The 21,363-nt window shown below is 37.7% G+C and overlaps 1 protein-coding gene across 3 annotated transcripts in view; it reads left to right on the top strand.

Moving 5' to 3' along the window:
• LOC127425032 (glutamate receptor ionotropic, kainate 5-like) overlaps nucleotides 1–21,363 on the top strand; it is a 132,155-nt gene that overhangs the window by 84,286 nt on the left and 26,506 nt on the right. For all 3 annotated transcript variants that reach the window (XM_051670634.1, XM_051670633.1, XM_051670632.1), the window contains 7 exons: nucleotides 3,070–3,231; nucleotides 5,042–5,194; nucleotides 10,323–10,427; nucleotides 10,855–10,962; nucleotides 11,770–11,973; nucleotides 20,595–20,708; nucleotides 21,207–21,316. In XM_051670634.1, the coding sequence (XP_051526594.1) occupies nucleotides 3,070–3,231; nucleotides 5,042–5,194; nucleotides 10,323–10,427; nucleotides 10,855–10,962; nucleotides 11,770–11,973; nucleotides 20,595–20,708; nucleotides 21,207–21,316 (956 nt within the window). The remainder of the gene's footprint in view (nucleotides 1–3,069; nucleotides 3,232–5,041; nucleotides 5,195–10,322; nucleotides 10,428–10,854; nucleotides 10,963–11,769; nucleotides 11,974–20,594; nucleotides 20,709–21,206; nucleotides 21,317–21,363) is intronic.

A 21,363-nucleotide genomic window follows, 5' to 3' on the forward strand; every position in this document is an offset into this window, starting at 1 on the left:
ACTGTTGTTGGCCTCAGTTATTGGCAATTAAAAGAATATTCTGGGTTCAATACAAGTTAAGCTCAATCGACAGCATTTATGGTATAATAATAATAATATCAACCCCGAAATTTTTTTTTGACTTGTCCCTCCTTTTTTTAAAAAAAAGAAGAAAAAAAATAAAACAGAAGTTACAGTGAGGCACTTACAACAAAGTTGTAAAATTGGCTATAATTTTACACACAAAAGGTTAGTAAGCGATTTTTTCACACTTAAATTATGTTAACACACATACTGTTTACATATTGTGGCTATACCTTTGAAAAAGTGAATATGTTAACATTCACAGATTGGCCCCATTCACTTTTATTGTAAGTTCCTCACTCTAACCCAGATTTTTGCTCATTTTAAAGAAAAGGACAGGACAAGTCAAAATTAATTTCTGTAGTAATCAACATTATGCAACAAATGCTGTCGATTGAGCTTAACTTGTATTGAACCTGGAATATTCCTTTTATTGACTTTGATGTACATATTTAAAATATTTTCAACATTTGATTGACAATAGAGTTGAACATTACCTTTTGAATTTGTCCGATTAACATATTTAAAGCATAACATTTGATTGTGGATACAGTTAAATACTTCTTTCCATTTCCACCTGTATTTTTCATCTAATATTTGGTTATTTATTTTAATGTTTAATATTTTGGATTTGGGAGGTAGCCAGTGCTCAATTTGCAGAAAGGCAGCCATTTTGCTAAGAGTATGTCAAGCTAAAAAAGAGACCAGAGATCCACGAATAGGAGTATGACAGTCGTAATACTGTAAATTTGACTTTAGGATGAAAGTTTTAATTTAGTGTAATTAGGATGCTGGTAGTGAGTGTCCCTGTGAGTCCACTTTTTCTTTTTACCTTTCAAATACAAGCTCATCCATTTTATTAAGATGACTTTGGCTAGCTTTTCTCCAAGAATATAGACAAATCGAGATGACTCCCAGGCAATACTAAAAATGTACACTGTATTCTTTGGTAGCTGTTGAGTGATGCTGTCAGTAGCAAAGTTGGTGCCTGTATAAATTAAATCTGTGTATTGAATAAGGTCATCATCTTGTCAATTTCACATTGTCTGGAATCTAATTGAGAGCAGACAGAAGATGAAAGACACCTTTGTTCCGGTCTTGCCATTATCAAGCCCGTCAAAGAGAGTTGTGCTATCGATCCTACACCTTCATTTATAAACTGTATGACAAGCATCTTCAGGATGAATCTAAAGACAAAAGGACATATAACGATGACTAAACAAGGACCTTCCACAGATTCCATTGCAATGTCCCTGAACTTTACAAAAGTATTGGGAATATTCTTTGAGACTGATCAATATGTGCAGAAATATTGGAAAGCTCTTTAGGACAAGGTGACTGAGGTGAAATTGGATCCTCACAAGGCTGCCATATAGAAAGAGATTTGTTTGTCATAAGTAATCTACAAGTTCCTTTGTTGTGGCACCACTTGACCATGATTGATCCACCAAGAGCTCTCTTACTGCTTCTAGTCGTCTGGAAAGGTCTTTGTTGACTTTACAATTGACAAGCATCACTAACCCCATTTGGGATTCTCCACTTGCCAGTGGGTAAAAAAAGGAAAAGAGACGATTGATTTGGCAGCCAAGGTTAAAGCTATGATACCAAAGGGCAGCTCAAAAATGACATTTTCTAAAAAATATCTAGATGTTTAATGTTTCTGTTGAATGTTCCCTATGTTCCCACTTATGTTGAGTGGAATTCTAGCTCGGTTGGATTTTGCCTTCAGTAAATGACTATTTATTTATGTATGAGGGTTTTCCCAAACCCACAGGGAGCAACATGTATTTGCTAAATTTCTAACTTGCCGGGCAAATGTAGCTACTGTATTTGAAAAACCCATAGACCTTTTCTGAATGATATGTAAATTATTGCACTTGAGTTAATCACACATTTTACTAAACCACTAGAAATGTGTGATTTTAGGTGTAGTGCTTCTTTAGTAACATAAACCACAACTACAAGTCAAGATATGTCAAAACACTGGGGAAAATCTGGTGATGGCATTATAAATCTGTCTATTTCAATTTCACTTTAATGTTATCTTACTACTTACTCAGCATCAATGTACTGCAGTTTTTATCTGTCTGAAACCATAAACCACTTTTTAATATTTAATTTTAAAAGGAGGTTTATAAAAAAAAAAAATTTCACCAGTAAATGACTGTAAATGTTATAAACAATAGACAGTATTCCCATTAATAACTAGCATAGCTCCTTAATACATTTAATATATATATATATATATATATATATATATATACGTGTGTGTGTGTGTGTGTGTGTGTGTGTGTGTGTATTTGTTTTTTTATTATTATTATTTTACTTAAATTTTAAGGAAACGCTCATATGGGGTTTGAGAACATTCTGGAAAACTCACCTCAGCACGAAGGGATGATAAAACTCTGAAAAAAAAACAAAACAAAAAAACGGCTCACTCGCATTACATCTGACTATTTGACAGAAATGACACTTAATAATAAATATGGTGAGGAAACTCTTAATATTTTATATGTTTTATATGATTTACTGTTAAATACTCACCTCTGTTGCGTCATCGCTTGTAGTCAGTTTAACTGAAATTTGTGTGTGTACATTTTCAAATAATAGGAACGAAAGCGCGTATGTGCACCTTAGGGGCCAACACGTGAAATACACGTTTGCAGTTACTGATTAATTAGTAATGGATGTTCAATTCTATAGTTATTTGTTTTCTTCAATTTGAAAGTTAATTAACAAAGTTTGTTAAAGTCAAACCTTCTCTGTCTCAACTCACAAAAAGTACAATGGTACATTTCTTTACGAAAATGTAGCATGGCAATACCATTTTTTTTTTTTTACAGGTATCATGGTGGTACCATAATTTTCTTTGAAGTATATTGGTACATGAATTACTCATACCATGGTATATCAGACTGTATTACCATAACTGTGCCACCATAGTAGGCTACATATCTGTAAGCCTCTCTGTCTGTCTGTCTCTCTCTCTCTCTCTCTCTCTCTCAGGATTTCCCTCTGTTGCAGTTGGATGATGTGGGAGATGATCAGTCAAATATCATTGGCTTCTCCTTGTTGAACAGCAGTCATCCTTTCTACCTAGAATTCATCAGGAGTCTGAACCTGTCATGGAGAGAAGGCTGTGATATCAGCCCATACCCTGGACCAGCAGTGAGTTTACACCATGAAATATACATTTCATACAAAATTAAACATAATATATAAATAAAGGAAACATTACCACACATATTTATTAATCATGGGCGATTCCAGGATTTTAACCTAAAGGGCCTGGCAGACAAGGGGTGTTTTCGTGAAACCTGTTTGAAAACGTTTGAGAAAAAAACGTGAGAAGTTTTATAATGACTGGTAAAGGGAGGATTTGGAGTGAAAAAACTTCATATACCTACTGCAGTCACTCCAGACAGCACACGTACATCCCCGAGATGGCTTCTTTAGATCTTTTTATCTGGACAACATCATAATCTAATTAACATCTGCTAAACATCTTAAAAAGATCAGATTTAAAAGATTAGTTCACCCAAAAATTATAATTCTCTCTTGATTTACCCACCGTTAAGCTATCCTAGATGTTTTTCCTCCTTCAGCAAAACCCAAATTAAAATTTTATAATCACATTTCAGCTCTGTCTGTCCATACAATGTAAGTGAATGTGTGCCATGATGCTGCTGGCTGTTTGAAGGTCCAAAAGGAATATTTAGGCAGCATAAAATTAATCCACTCGACTCCAGTCGATCAATGAATGTCTTCTGAAGCAAATTGATAGGTTTGTGTAAAAAATAAATAGATAATTAAAACTTTATTAACTTTAAAAAAAACGCTTCCTGTTACCAGTCGACCCATCACGTGACGTAAGCACAATGGCGTGTTCACACAAGAAGTCAGAAGCACGCACTTTGTATACAACAGAGGAACAAATGTCATGCGAGGGTTAGGTCATTTCAAACAGCGGATGGCAGAAGCAACGTTTCAAAGTTAAAAACTTTTTAATTATTGATTTGTTTCTTACACAAACCTATCGATTTGCTTCAGAAGAGATTCTTTGATTGACTGGTGTCGTTTGGATTACATTTATGCTGCCTAAATATGCCTTTTGGACCGTCAAACAGCCAGCAGCATCATGGCACACATTTGCTTTCATTTTATGATCAAACAGAGCTGAAAGGTGCTTATAAAAATCTTAATTTCGGTTCTGCTGAAGAAGAAAAGACATACACATCTGGGATGGCTTAAAGGTGAGTCAATCATGAGAGAATTATCATTTTTGGGTGAACTAATCCTAATCTAAATCATAAACATCACAAAGGCATCTGATGAATGTTTTATTGACGTCCGAGACATACTGCAGATGTATTGCAGATAGACGTATTGCAGATGAGAAAACAGTGTAAAAAATACCAAATGTGAAGAGAAATCACAGAATCAGATTTTAAAGGGGGCTAACAGCTGAGTTAATCACAGATTTTAGGGAGGTCATGATATAAAAGGGGCTAAAGCCCACCTAAATAGGGTCTAGCAATGCCTATGCAAAGTATCCTTGTTTTGATAAGGAGTCCATAATTTGAGAGACATTTTATTGCATTATTTATACCAGAACTTTGCTGAAATTTGCTGAGATGGGAAAACTGCAAACCATAAATCATAGAAACGCCTACATTTATGGAATAATAAGACATTTTTCTGCCAGAAGGTCTTTAAAATGTGTCTAAATTTGATGTGTGCTTTTGATGCCTCACAACATAATTTAGACATTAAGTTCTCTGTTCAGGAGGAAGGCAGGTGCTTGAGCTCTAACTGGCGTGAAGAATCATTTTCCCCCTAATGACCTCACTGTCTGTCATTTTCTATTTTCCGTTCCATTATTTTCTCTTTTTCTTCTTCTTTTCCCTCCCCGTTCTCCTTACTATCTTTACATCTATATATTGCCTCATTTCTTTCATGCTCTCTCTCCCCCCTGCAGTTGTCATCAGCGCTGATGTTCGATGCAGTGCATGTGGTGGTTGGGGCAGTACAAGAACTAAACCGCAGTCAGGAGATTGGCGTGAAGCCTCTTAGTTGCACCTCCTCGCTCATCTGGCAGCATGGCACCAGTCTCATGAACTACCTGCGCATGGTACGTGTCGCCATGGCTACCCCATCGGCAGCAATTTTCTGGCATCTCGGTTTGATGACTTTAGTGTTTACTGTTTGTGGCTGTTGTTATGTCTGGATTGGGGTCAGTCTGATGTTTGTGTTGTCTCTGCAAAAGCCTAATCATTTATTTTTGGTGACTTGTTTCTTCTATCACCCCAAAAAATTCCTTGTGTATGTGAGAACACTTGGCAATAAAGCTCATTCTGATTCTGATAAGTGTCTTCTTTATTTAAATCTGGATTTTATGTCGATGGGATTGTGTTTGCTGCTGATTCTGGGCTTTTATAGACTCCTTTAGGACAATTTTTAATGGTTTTGGCATGTTGAAATGTAATTAGTGATTTAGAAGTTCTTATTAAGTATATTTACAGAACTGTTTTTTTTTTTTTTTCATGTGTTGATTTTGTTTTGTACTTGTAACATACAGCTTTTTGGTTGATGCTAGGACCATTGCCCCATTTTCCCCTTATATCAGCGGTCTAAAAAAGGCATGGAAATATTTCAAATCTTGAAAAATGTTTTGGATGTTTCAATAGTGATATTTTTATAGGATAGTTTTGTTTTGTTCTAAAATATTTAATCAGCTAGATATAGCTCTTGTGTAGAGTAATGGCGTCTACATACTAGACTTTACGCTGCATCTGAGAATGCTGCAAAAGCAAGAGTTGGTGCATCGCAATGGACGGAGAGGGAAAACACAAGGGTTTGCGATAGTAATGCTCCATCATGCTACCAAAAGTTGAAAACATTTCAACTTTTTCCGCAACATACTCTGTCATCCGTTGACCAATGAGGCGGGACCAGTTTTGCTTTCATAAAACCCAATTTGCTGTACACTGATCAGCCACATCATTAAAATCACTGACAGTTGAAGTGAATAATATTGATTTTATCGTTACAATGGTACCTGTCAAGGGTTGGGATATATTAGGCAGCAAGTGAACAGTATGTTCTTGAATTTCAAGTGTTGGAAGCAGGAAAAATGAGCAAGCGTAAGGATCTGAACGACTTTGACAAGGGCCAGATTGTGATGGCTAGATGGCTGGGTCAGGGCATCTCCAAAACAGTATGCAGTGGTTAGTACCTACCAAAATTGGTCACAACTGGTGAACCAGTGCCCAAGGCTCATTGATGCATGTAGGGAGTGAAGACTAGCCCATCTGGTCCGATCCCACAGAAGAGCTACTGTAGCACAAATTGCTGAAAAACGTAATGCTGGCCATGATAGAAAGGTGTCAGAACACACAGTGCATCGCAGTTTGCTGTGCGTGGGGCTGCATAGCTACAGACTGGTCAGAGTGCCCATGCTGACCCCTGTCCAATGCCGAAAGCGCCTACAGTGGGCACGTGAGCGTCAGTACTGGACCATGGAGCACTGGAAGAAGGTTGCCTGGTCTGATGAATCATGGTTTCTTTTAGATCATGTGGACGGCCGGGTGCGTTTGTGTCATTTACCTGGGGAAGAGATGGCAGCAGGATGCACTATGGGAAGAAGGCAGGCCGGCAGAGGTAGTGTGATGCTCTGGGCAATGTTCTGCTGGGAAACCTTGGGTCCTGGCATTCACGTGGATGTTACTTTGGCACGTACCACCTACCTAAAGATTGTTGCAGACCACGTACACCCCCTCATTGCAACGGTATTCCCTGATGGCAGTGGCCTCTTTCAGCAGGATAATGCGTCCTGCCACACTGCAAAAATTGTTCATGAATGGTTTTGAGGAACATGACAAAGAGTTCAAGGTGTTGACAAATTCTCCAGATCTCAATCCGACTGAGCATCTATGGGATGTGCTGGACCAACAAGTCCAATCCATGAAAGTCCCACCTTGCAACTTACAGGACTTAAAAGATCTGCTGCTAATGTCTTGGTGCCAGATACTACAGAACACCTTCAGAGGTCTTGTGGAGTCCATGCATCGATGGGTCAGAGCTGTTTTGGCGGCACGAGGGGGACCTACACGATATAGCCATAAAACGCTCCGACAGAGCTTTCCCTTATGTTTAAGCACTCTAAAACCTGCCAGCATGCCAGAGTGATGTCCCATTCAAATCATTCTTTTGATTAAATCATTCATTTGAGTCAGCTCTTTTTAATGAATCGGTCGAACTGATTCACAAATTAGTCTGAATGATTCATTAGTGAATCAGTCTGAATTTGAATGATTTTTAAAAACCCTTATCCAATTTTAACATCAGATTTTAAGTCATGGAATTTCATTGTTCAAAATAAATATATGTTATTTTACAAATAAATAAAAACAAATTCTCCCCAAGTCATTGGAGAACTTAGTGCGCCCCCTTGCCACAAGACAACATTCTTTGTCGCCCCCCTCCTGTCGAAGTCTCTGATATTGACCAATTTATTATGACTTCTATACTCTATGGTGATTATGGTTAGACTCAGTTATTTTTCAACTTCCATTAGTATTAACGGTGCAGGTTCAGAGCAAGTAGAACTGTGTCCTTACGACCAGATGTGTATTGTTTATTGCAACCTGTCTAAAGGTCTGGTTATATATTATATTAATGCACCTATTATAAACTATAATGAAGTCATTGATGATGTTTTTTATTGTCTGTTTTCTCTGTGTCTTTCATTCTCTGTGTTTCTCCATGTGTTTTGCAGTTTGCTCCATCATTTTACAACTGCTTTTGGCAACATCCAGGCCCGGTTCCAGATCAAAATCACTGAGGGTGCTACCGAAAATAGTGGAGATGTATCGTAATTACACATTTTTTAATAGATTAAATCATGTTTTAATTGCTACTAAAACAACGTAAAGAAACGTTTTATGTACAAAACATTTATTGCTTCGTTTTTTTTTTTCACATGATCTTTCGCTGAAAATGACTTCAAAATGCTGCGCCTGCAGATTAGGACATACTGATTTGCAAAATCATACTGTATATGTTTATAAGTTTTGATGGAGCATTTTGTGTGTTCACAAACTGCAGGGATTTTTGTGTTTGCTGGGATTCAAGGAAATCTGCTTGCCAGTTTACAGTATTAGCCTTACATGTTCAACTGAGCAGAGGTGTGCAATTATTTTGGTACGGGGCCACATCAGCCGTTAAGTAGAACATGGAAGAGAGAAGATAAAAATGTCTGCATAGTTGTATCTTTTAAGCCCAGAAGTAGTAGTGCACTCATGCACTCAATGAATGATGCACAATTTTCTGAAGTGTTTACAGACTGATGGGACCATTCTGCGATTGCTTGAAGTTTTGCTGCTACTTTTCTATAATGTGTTAGTAAAACTGAATAAAGGCTGAGTATAATGATTTATTTTACCATACTTCAATGCAGTTTTAATTTAGTATTCAATTTAACACTCTACATCAGGAGTCGGTTTTATAGTCAAATAAAATATTCGGAAATTATAGATTCTAAAAGCTTATTTTATGTTTGGATTAAAGTTTTTTTATTCTCAAAACACTATCAACCCATTTACACGCTCATGGGTCATGATGTGGGTCTCGTCAATGGTTTGTTTGGCACCCCATTCAGCACACAACTGAATAAAACAGGCTGCATGACACTGATAAATGATTACTGGCACAGTAACATTCACATACAGGTGTAAGGGACTTCAGCATTTTACAAATAAAGCAAAGAACAAACATTTTCCTCTCTTGCTTGGTTTCGCTCACGTGTCCCATCTGTGTGCGAATGATGCGAAGATCTATTGGGATTTTACTAATGTTCATCACTGAAAAGGTTTGCTCGCAGACTTGGCAATAAACAGCACACGCAGCCTCACGAATGGACACAGAGTGGCTGCATCACACTTTTCTTTGAGCATAATATTGCACTTTATTATGCACTATATTATTTCTCTCCCCTAGAAGAGGAGAAAGTGCGCTGAAATGGTTGCCAGTTTGCATAAATTAAGTATGACATAAGGCAAAATATTTTCAATTTGTGCAAGTATAAATCTCTGATTTGGGTGTTGCATCTATTATATGGCAATCCTGAGCACATTAAAAGCTTATGGATGCGCGATAGGTCTCAAAGCCAGATACATGAAAGATCTGATAAAAAGCATTAATGATAAATCGACCCATGGGCAATAGTTTGTCCTGGTCTGCAATTGAGGGTGCTCTAAGCCTCTAAGCTCTAAGCACCCCCGTAGAGCCGGGCCTGGCAACATCTCCACACCGTGCATCCGCCATTCTCAGATTGTCTCCATCACCAAGTGTTTACCACTCTTTTGTTGTCTTTTGATTCTTGCTCTGATGTCGTTTGAATCATACATCTGTGCTTTGTGACCCATTCACCATTGTTATATTGACCTACCAGAGTTAAAGAAATGTACTCACAATCATGTCTATCTAAACCCATATAACTTTTTTCTTTAGTCGAACACAAAAAGAGAAACTGTAAAAAAAGAATTTGCCCACACTTTTCCATGTAATTAAAGTGCAAGGGAACTGGGTCTGTTAAGCTCCAAAATGGCAAAATATAACTATAAAAGCATCATAAAAGTGATGCATAAAACTCATACACTATATTACAAGTTTTCTAAAGCCATACGATAGCTTTGTCTGAATAACAGACCAAAATTTAAGTCATTATTTACTGAAAATCTTTCTGTAATCCGTTGTAATTATTGAATCAAATATAAAGACATTGACATAATTTACGTTTGATCACGAGACACATGAGAGCCAATGGTGTTTGGGCATCAATGCACAATTGTTATAATCCTTACGACCTTTGCAGTCAATTTCAGAGATTCGCTGGATGAGAAGTTTATCAGGGTATAAAGACCAAGATTTCTGTCTGTTCCTCATGCACTTTTATAATTGTTTAATTGTAATTTTGGAGCTTGACAGACCAAGTCACCTTTCACTGAAATGGAAAAGTGCTGTATGAAAATTCGTCAAAAATTCTCCTTTTGTGTTCCACAAAATAAAGTAATACGAATTGGAATGAATTTTCATTTTCGAGTGAACTATTCCTTAATCGTCTCTAAGATTTCCTCTCACTTGTCCTCTGGCTGTTTCTCTCTGTCTCTCCGCCAGTTTCATAATTTATTCTTTAATATTGTAGCACAAAATTCATTCTTGTTTGTTCCCATTTCCTCACTCCCTCTCTTTCTTTTTAGGTAGAGTATGATGGCCTGACCGGGCACGTGGAGTTTAACAGCAAAGGCCAGCGGACCAATTACACCCTGCGTATTCTCGAGAAATTCAAGGGGGGTCACAAAGAGGTAACACACATGCACAAACACACACTTTCACACATTTATGAACACTAACTCCAGATTTTATCTGGAAACCACAGAAGAGGTTGTGAAGTCTAATGAATTGGTGGTAGCCCGAGTAATCACCACTTCACTCCTCTCTTATTGATCATAGTATTGATCCCTTGCCTCATGCACTTTTATCTCTCCTACATCCCCTCGTCTCATACACTCAGCTCATTTATTCCTCCCTGTTTCCCTCCTGTGAAATCAAACACGTTTTAAAACAAATTATATTTAATTATTCATTTAGTTTCTATGGCTTCTACATGACACAGATTTTCTAATGTAAGTAGTTGAAATTGTGCTTAAATAATTTGTCTCGGTAATTAAAATGAAGCAGAGAAACATAATTTTTTTCTTTTGATTCTCATTTCTTTCCTAACATGTGCAGATTGGTGTCTGGTACTCTAATAACACATTGGCTATGAACTCCACATCTTTAGACCTCAATACATCCGAGACGTTAGCCTACAAGACACTTATCGTCACCACAATACTGGTAAGAACTTCTAAAGATTTGACTTCACGACACGCAGGGCTTTGTGGCTTTGGCACCATATGAGTAAGAACCTTTTGGGATTTTGAGCCATATTTCTGTATGTAACAGATTTGATTCCACAATTTTGGGGATTTCAAAGATTTGGTGCTCTTTATTACAAGCTTTGCAGATTTAAATGCTGCATATGAGCAAAATCTAAACAACAAAATCCAATGGGTTTTAAAGAGATAGCCTCGCTCCAAGCTCACGGCAATGATTTAGCCAATGTTGGGCTTATTGTGATGCTCAAACAAAAAGAGACATGTTTTGGTAGCACCACAGTGTTTACACTCTTAGAGGGAGTCAGCCTATGAATGGCTTATTATTTCTGCATATTAAGCTAGGATAGGAGAAGGTATTTTAACTTCCAAGAAATTACACACTTTACCTTTAATCTTGTTTCACACCTTGTTTGAAGAGGTTTCTAGTTTCCAATCTGACTGTTTGAAATAACCTCAAAGCATCAGCTTAGATGCGTCACAAAATAGAAAAGATATCTTGCATCCACTAATGTATGCTACTGCAAATTATAGTATCAGTTTAGGCAAACCCATGTTGGACCAGGTAACATTCATAGCAGGAAACAAGGAACTACAAGGCAGCCTACAAGGAACTTTCACATGTGAAGGCCAAAGAAACACATGGCATATTTACTGCCATTTTCATTGTATGGAGATTGACTTTGATTCGAGTTTATGGTTCTTTACTGTATGGAAATTACTAGTGGAATATTAGAACGTTAAATGTTACCTTCACCCTGTTTTATAGGAAAATCCATATGTGATGCGCAAGTCAAACTACCAGGACTTTCAGGGTAATGATCAGTATGAGGGATTCTGTGTGGATATGCTGCGGGAGCTTGCGGACATATTAAAGTTTTCGTTCCGGATCAAGCTAGTGGATGACGGGCTGTATGGCGCTCCAGAACCTAATGGGTCATGGACCGGCATGGTGGGGGAGCTCATCAACAGGGTATGGAATCCTAGGCAAACATGAAAACGATTTGAGCTCATTATGTACAAACCGATTATTTCCACAAAGAAGTGGACACTTTCTAACAACAACAAATATTAATCATCTGAGTGTAGCAAAGTGGAACGTAGCAGACAAAGAGCCTACATTAGAATGTATGAAATTGTAAGTAAAGAAGGTAGCCAACTACGCCACCCAGGGAATTTCACCCAGGGAATGTACACTGATGTGGACTAAAAATCCACCAACGAGAAGGTCACACAGATCAGTTTTCACGATGAAGGACAAGAGACACGGAAATTAACAGATACTGTAAAATATATTCTCCTTTTATTGATAACATTCAATTAAAAATAGTTCAATTCAAACTCTGTGGCACAATAAATCTGGATTTATGCAGATTCACATTAAATTAATAACAGACTCATGCAAATACATCCATCCTTCATAAAACTCATACAATATATAGCTGAGGCTTACCAGCAGGGAGCAGCTATCTGTATAGACTATCTGTCCTGGACAACACCATGATAACACATATGTGTGTGTGTGTGTGTCTCTCTCTCTCTCTCTCTCTCACACACACACACACACACACACACACACACACACACACACACACACACACACGAAAGAATATAGTGATGAGCACAGCACGCAGTGGTGAAAATTAAACAAACCACCACCTGGTACAGATGCCAAGGCTCCCTGCCTCAAGCAAAAAAGACAACCAGTTAACATTCAGACACAAACAGTCTGTAACAATTAGATATTGCACAAGGCCGAGAGATCCCCCCTAGACACGACTCACAAGCACACAAGCGCCATTCTAGCACATAAGAACATGCTAAACATAGATGCATTTGTGCACAAAACAAAACCCTAAGCTTGGGTTACCCAACAGCTTCAAACAAGGAAACAAACAAAACAAATATAAGACATACATAAACAAAAACATAAAACAAAACAGCAGTTTACTCCCAGGGTTAATAGGTGAACCCCACAACTCCAGCCACAGACAGGATGCTCAGCAGGTCAACCAGCCCATCAGGAACAGGTGGTAGTCAGACCATGCCAAAGTAGCAAACTGCAGCTATGCAGTAGATACACTGGCAGAGTTGATTGAGACACCTACAGGTGGCAAACAACAGCCCTAAATAGGCCAGCCACAGCACTGATTGGCTGTCAGTGAATGACATCATTACCCACACATTAAAAACAGAAAGGTGACAGCCTGTCGTACTACATGAGCATTTACTATTTGTGCTATGTTTGGCTATTACTTACAAAAGTACCAATCAGTACTATTATGGACATGGAAGCATGGTGATGGCACATTTATTTGGACATGTACTATGGTACATGAATATGATGATCATTCTGTACCATGGTATATATATTTGAAGTACCATGGTATTACCATCTGATACCATCATTGTACCCTTTTACCCTTTTGTAAGGGTATGAATTAAAATTAAAATTAAAAATTTACTAAACACACATATCTGAAGGCTTCACATGTTGGGAAATGGTAGATATGGTACATGAAAATGGTTATCTTTCAGTACCATGGTATATATTAAAGTACTATGGTATTACCATCTGATGCCATCACTGTCCCTTTTTACCCTTTTGTAAGGATACAGTCTCATAAATAAAGGTACCGTTTATGGTACAAATCCTTCACTTTGGTGGTACCCTTCTTTTGGGTACATATTTGTACGCTTAAGAAGATAATAAGGTAAGAATTTGTTCCCAGAGGAACAAAACATATAATTGTACCCTTAAAGGTACACAATAGGTCCTTAGGGTACAATTATGTATCCAAAACAAGATATACACTTTAAAAAGGGAAAAAAAGGTGTACCACCCCAGTAATGGCCCTTGTACCTTTTTGAGAGTATATTTTAAAAGAAAAAAATAATATTTACTAACTGACATGCATATCTTCATGCCTCATTTTTTGGGGATATGGTAAATATACTATATTTAAAGAATTTATTTGTTTTATTTTTCCCAAAACTTTCAGACTAGCATTCTTAACATGATTAATATTTAATATACACATAAATCACATACAGTTTCACAAAACTCAAACATTTTCTGAGGCATTATATTTGAAAATGTACTTTCTAGTAACATTTGTAAGATCCATATATACTTTATTTGTTTGTGAGAAGATGCTTTGAAGCTGTATTTTCACAATGGACCTTTGACAATTGATGTTTCCATTAGAGTAGAGATTACACACATTAACGCTACTCGCACTAATGCTAAAAATAATGGCAGCGGTAATGAGAACGTTAATGACATTCTATTAACCCCAGTGTGGGCAGGTTTCGGCAAAGCCCTTTTGAAATACGGCAACACACATACACGTACTAATCATTTCCTTCTGTCTCTACCTATTCTGTGGTACCATACATTACAGTTTAAAGTTGGCACACATTGGTGTTTTGTGTGTGGGAACCTAGTACATACACATACCGGCCCACTCAAACACATACAAAAACACAGGTGAATCTCGCGGATCTGTTCAAAACATGTCCAGGTCATATTGTAACCATGTAGTAATGCTCTAGCAACCACCTAGCAACACTCTGGTAAACACCCAAGACACCCTGACATATTATGAGAATCATAATATTATACATTTATTCATCGTTGTTACAGAGAATCCAAAGGCCTTTTTTTTTTTTTTTTTTTTTTTTACCAAATACAAGATTAAGTTTAGTTTTTCACTGTTTTTAAAGGTGCACTCAGTAATTCTAATCCAATACACTTTATCTCCTCACAGTCTGCTAGCTGTCTGTTCTGTGGGTGGGATGAAAAAATCTAGTATTTGTACACAGCCCTGACTCTGGGACATGTAAATGGGACAAAATGGATCGGACCGATCCACACAACACTACTCCAGCCAATCAGCAACAGGGGGTGGTTCTTGCGCATGCACAGGATGGGGTGTGGGGGCAGAGCGAGAGGGAAATTAATTAGAAGAGCGACGGCAAATCTGGCTGATGCGAACTTTCTAAACTCGAAGGAGGACAAATGGCTGAGAAACAGACCAAGAGAAAAAGGTCAGACGAATATAAACTAAAAAAGGATTATGATAAGTTTAGGGCTAGGAGCCACGTCAACATCGGTGAGGCTTTTCAGCGGTGGAGAGACCTCTGAGAGGTAAAAGGCTTGAAGACGGATGCAGAAGTTGCTCTTTTCTTCTAGATAGGTGGGTAACAAATTTTGCTATGTTTCACAGAACCCATATATGCTGTTATTGTGATGTTAGATTTAATAGCAGGAGAGTTGTGAGTGTCTGGAGCTGGTGGGGGGCGGAGCTTCCAAAGGATCACCGAAGGGAGGTGTGTGTTTATTTTGGCAGTTGAGTTCGAATATCAACAGTGTTTCTCAGGAATCGCTGAGTGCACCTTTAAAGGTGCACTGAGTATTTTTTTCCTCACTAAAAAAGTTTAACTCCTAAAGAAATGAATTGTAATTTTGAAATATATGTATAAAATCATGACCACTCACATAAAATGAAGATGTTTAGTCTTATCTGTAACATTATAAAAGCTGTTTTAACCTACATGGAGAGGGTCCCCTCATGGGGGCTGCCATGTTATAATCACATGACCAGCAGAACACTACTCACTTAATCTCAGTAAACGCCCTGTTATTGGACACTTTCACTAAAGCATTAAATAATCATGGCTGACTGTGAATACTACATTTCTACAGTGTCATCTGAAACTTAAAACTATTGATTTTAATGACGCTGCATCCAAGCCACTAGGTGTCAGTGTAAGTCCAAGATGACACAAACAATGAAAGTTGCTGAGTGCACCTTAAACTCTTAAGCAATCAAAAATGACCCAAACCTAACAGGAGTTAGAAGTCTGTTTTTAATATTATTAATATTAATATTTTTTAAATCTTCATGAGAAACTAATAGGATTATGGGAATTCCAAAAAAAAAATCCAAAGTTAAAGGTCTGGACACAATACGTTTATGAGATTTTTATTTTAATTTATGAAAATGTCACAATGCCAAAAAAAAAAAAAAAAAAAATCTTAACGGTCCTAAAAATATGGTTCACGTTCTTTATGACAATTTTTTTTATTTCACATTTTTTAAGGGGGGGTAAAATTTTACCTGAACATGTTTTTGAGGGAGTCACACACACACAGTTCTTTTTCTTGACAACAATATTTAATGACCCCCTTTCAAAGTGGTTTACAAAGCTCCCTCCAAGTAATCAATTAAGCAGTAATTAAGCAGATCGAGAGATGTCTTGGGTACACTTTTTTTTTTCTTAGCAGAATTAACTGCTACTGATCAACCCCTCCTCCTTGAGGAACAAAAGAAGAAGGGGAAAATAACCCCCCTGTGGCGTTTTATTAACAATTTTTTTCCCTTCCTCAAGAACGTTCACCCTTGCGGTTTTTTTTTCTCTCCCCTTCATTTTTCAAACAGTATCCCTTGTTCCCCTCATCTCTCAAGGGAACAATATTCCTTGTGTCCTCGCAAAAATTCTGCTCTTTACCTCTCTGTTTTTAACCATTCCTCATCACTCCTTTCCGCAAGTGTCTGTTTCTTCTGTCAAGGACTGTGGCTTTATCTTTCACCCTCTCTATTTCCGTTTTCCTTGGACTGAATTCCACACTTTAGCCCTCTTTTTCCAAGGACTCTCATATCAAATTCTTCCATCAACCTCTCCATTTCTCCAGTACACCTACATCCTTTTATTATCTCTTCAATTCTTTGTCCGTCTCTTTTCTCGTTCTCCTTGTGCTAAATTTTGTTTTGACACGTTTCTTTTCTCACCCGCTCTTTGTCTTTATCAGATGAGGAGTTTACTACAGATAATTGTATATGTTTTTTCTTCTCAAGAGCTTCTTGAAATAGTAAATACTCAGCAAAACTCAGCAAAAAAAAGAAACGTCCCTTTTTCAGGACACTGTATTTTAAAGATAATTTTGTAAAAATCCAAATAACTTTACAGATCTTAATTGTTAAGTGTTTAAACAATGTTTTCCATGCTTGTTCAATGAACCTTAAATGAACATGCACCTGTGGAACAGTTGTTAAGACACTAACAGCTTACAGACGGTAGGCAATTAAGGTTACAGTTATAAAAACATCTTTCTACTGACTCTGAAAAACACCAAAAGAAAGATGCCCAGGGTCCCTGCTCATCTGCGTGAACGTGCCTTACAGCGCTACAGGGAGACAGGAAGGACAGCTGATCGTCCTCGCAGTGGCAGACCACATGTAATAACACCTGCACAGGATCAGTACATCTGAATATCACACCTGCGGGACAGGTACAGGATGGCAACAACAATTGCCCGAGTTACACCAGGGACGCACAATCCCTCCATCAGTGCTCAGACTGTCTGCAATAGGCTGAGAGAGGCTGGACTGAGGGCTTGTAGGCCTGTTGTAAGGCAGGCCCTTACCAGACATCACCGGCAACAACGTCACCTATGGGCACAAACCCACCTTCGCTGGACAAGACAGGACTGGCAAAAAGTGCTCTTCACTGACGAGTCGCAGTTTTGTCTCACATGGGGTGATGGATGGACTCGCGTTTATCGTCGAAGGAATTAGCGTTACACCGAGGCCTGTACTCTGGAGCGGGATCGATTTGGAGGTGGAGGGTCTGTCATGGTCTGGGGCGATGTGTCACAGCATCATCGGACTGAGCTTGTTGTCATTGCAGGCAATCTCAATGCTGTGCATTACAGGGAAGACATCCTCCTCCCTCATGTGGTACCCTTCCTGCAGGCTCATCCTGACATTACCCTCCAGCATGACAATGCCACCAGCCATACTGCTCGTTCTTTGTGTGATTTCCTGCAAGATAGGAATGTCAGTGTTCTGCCAAGGCCAGTGAAGAGCCCGGATCCCCCATTGAGCACGTCTGGGACCTGTTGGATCAGAGCTTACAAGTGCCTTGGTGAGGTAACAAGAGTGGGGTAACATCTCACAGCAAGAACTGGCAAATCTGGTGCAGTCCATGAGGAGATGCACTGCAGTACTTAATGCAGCTGTTGACCAGATACTGACTGTTACTTTTGACCCCCCCCCCCCTCATTCAGGGACACATTATTCCATTTCTGTTAGTCACATGTCACATCTACCTAGAGAACAGTCTAGTTCCAGAAGTAAATATACCATTCATTTTATTCATAAGGAACTGATTTTTAACGATAACTTATAAACCTTAAAAGACAGACCTATTGTGAGCTCCAAGGTTGTTAATCATGTATGCTTCTGTTGAAGCCATCAGTCTGCGTTATTACAACTTTGTTAAAAAAATAAAAAAAATATTTTGGAATTCCTGGTGAGGAACTACACTACCCATGATCCTGAGAAGAAAACATCCAGCAATCAGAGAATCCTGGCACATGAAAAGAGCTCTGCAGTCACCGCCAACTTCCATAACACACTGTGAATGATGCTGTAGAGTTAAGAAAAATACTTATATATTTTGATAGACCTGAATATTTTACAATAAACGTAAAAAAACGTACAAGTTACTTAAAAATAGTAGTCCACATCAAACTACTACTAATTTCTCTAAAATTGTAATCAGATTACTTTAATAATTACATCATTGAAAAGTAATCACATTACTAATTACTTTAAAGTTACTTTTTTAAAACACTTTAATGCTCAACAAATTAAAAATAATGTTTATATTTCTTTCTTGTTCATTGTTATACACAAGTCATACACTCAGCATCTCACATTTCTCCTTCACAATGTCTAGTTGTGGGGCCATAATTTATGTATTCTTCACAAGTAATATATTCGCAGCATAACCATATCAGTAACTGTAATCTGATAACAATAATTTAAAATGTAATGCATTACACTACCGTTTTGACTAAAAAGTAATTAGATTACAGTAAATCATTACTTTGTAATTAGATTACACCCGACACTGAAAATATGTTGTTTCTATTTTAAAATCAACAACCTAAAATCAATAGTTTTGTATATTTTCACTGATTTGAATTCGATTACATCATTCGCAGTGCTTCATTAGATTGTAATTAATTCCCTCATCAAAGACATTAAGTACACAGTCTTGTAAATCTGTCTTTTTGTCAAATTTTCAAAAAGTTATTTGCTTCAAATCAAAGTTTGTAATGTTGTGATTCACCTCAAAACTGGTTGGTTTACAAATCCTTATGGAAAAAAATAAATGGGAAAAACACTTCTATCAGGAAGACTCGCAGACTTGAGTGAAATTTAAGATGACATTTATTTGATGAATATAAAACAGAAATGTAATGTCTCTCTTTGGCGTAAGCCCCGTCTGGCAGTCCGAAGAAGTTGTACTCGGAACCGTCATATCCTGCCGGAGATAGGAGTGCAGGAGGCGAGGAGCCTACCCCCGTGCAGGACGGGACTCAACTGGTGGTGGTTGGGTGGTGGAGGTTGCACACTGAACCAGCAATGTGATATATTGTGAGCAGATTATAAAGCAATGGCTTACATGTGATTGGCTAGGAGTTACCTAGCTAATAGTGCGATGATGAACAGCTGCTAGTCTTCCCGCTAGAACTACGCTGCACTTACATTTCCATAACCAAGATGGCTGAAAAAGTGGGCGGACAATGTTGCACTCTTTTAGGCTAGCTTCAACAAAGTAGTGGATGAATTTGCGGCAAATTCGATTCGATCCCGCGATTTTTGGGTCACGACCCACCAGTTCATCACCACAACAGATGAGTAGTATCTGTTAGTAAAGGTGCGGTCACACTAGGTTTTGATTATGAAAAATGGGCAACAGGATATGATGTCACAGTGTAGGGCTTCTGTTTTTAATATAAGCATCAAATAATAATAAATTAAACATTTACTATCTACTCTATTTTCCTGTAACTATGCAAACCATACAGCTTTAAGTTTAAATTCTTTGTATTGACCCAACAGGTCAATTTGTGCCATTTATATCCTTGGTCGAACCAAGTCGAACGTCTTTTCGCTGTACAAATTTACAGCTCAGAGTTAACAAATGGAAGTTAAAACTTCTATAAAAATGCTTGTGTTCCTGTTCTCCAGCATTCATATGTCTATTAATGGAACATAAAGTTTAGTGTAAGCGCAACCCAGAGGCACGTACCAGTAGGACATTAGACTGATTATAGGATATTTTTGTACATTTTATTACACTTGAAGTTGGTGCAATTTTCAGTAACAACAGTGATTGAGGAAGGCTGGACTTGGCTGCATTTAAATGGTTTAAAATTATGTGGAAAGTAAACCTGATATACTTCACTAAGATGTGAGTCACTTCTTACCACAGGTACTCATATAACCAAATCAATGTCTAGGCCACTAAAAATGTATTTTCAGCACTAAAACCTGTTTCAAAAGTGATGCTGATAATGGATAGACTACAGAAAAAGAACCATACCTAATAAGGTTGAAATTGGCTGTATTTTCGTAGCACTAGTCGTGAATATTCAGGGTTAAAAACAAGTTGGCCTCTACTGACAGAATCTGCATCAGATTTTGTCGATAGAGCTTAACCCGAATATTCCTCTCAACTCAATTTAAACTAGTATTACTAACTATCTCTCTTGTGTTTCCTCTCTAACTTGTGCAGAAAGCAGATATGGCTGTAGCTGGATTTACCATCACATCGGAGAGGGAGAAGGTTATAGATTTCTCCAAACCTTTCATGAATCTTGGCATTAGTATCCTGTACCGTGTTCACATAGTAAGTTACATCTTTGATACACGTAATTGTGGTTGCGTATTTTACTTATACTGTACTATATCTGAAATCACCTAATTCGGCTAATATTAGTGAAATTATATTTCATAAAAGCAGTTAATTTGTAGTTAAAAGAATGTTCAGGGGGAGGGGCTTAATGTATATAATTTGATTCCATATTTTATTTTATGTTATGTTTATTTTGTGAATGGAATCAATAAAAATTGTTAACAAAAAATATTCTTAACTGAATGAAAAAACAGACATGGTGGAACAACAATCAGTGCCTTTTTACAGGAATAAAACACAACAAAGAAAGAATAAAGCAAATACATATAGCAATCTTACTTGAAAATTCCTTATAATGGTTTGACATAAACATAACAAAAGTATGTCACTTTGAATGGGTGCACTATATGGAACAAAAAAAGAGTTGTATCAGGAAAGCTTTCAGCTGATTGAGATTCTCTGCATTCACAGTATTGTTTGTGCTCTCTACAGGGCAGGAAGCCAGGTTATTTCTCCTTCTTGGATCCCTTTTCTCCAGCTGTCTGGCTCTTTATGCTGTTAGCCTATCTGGCTGTTAGCTGTGTACTCTTCCTGGCAGCCAGGTACCATACTGTCACTCAAACATACACATCTATTTTTGATTTCATTA

This window comes from Myxocyprinus asiaticus, chromosome 34, assembly GCF_019703515.2.
Source record: "Myxocyprinus asiaticus isolate MX2 ecotype Aquarium Trade chromosome 34, UBuf_Myxa_2, whole genome shotgun sequence".
Classification (NCBI taxonomy): Eukaryota; Metazoa; Chordata; class Actinopteri; order Cypriniformes; family Catostomidae; genus Myxocyprinus; species Myxocyprinus asiaticus.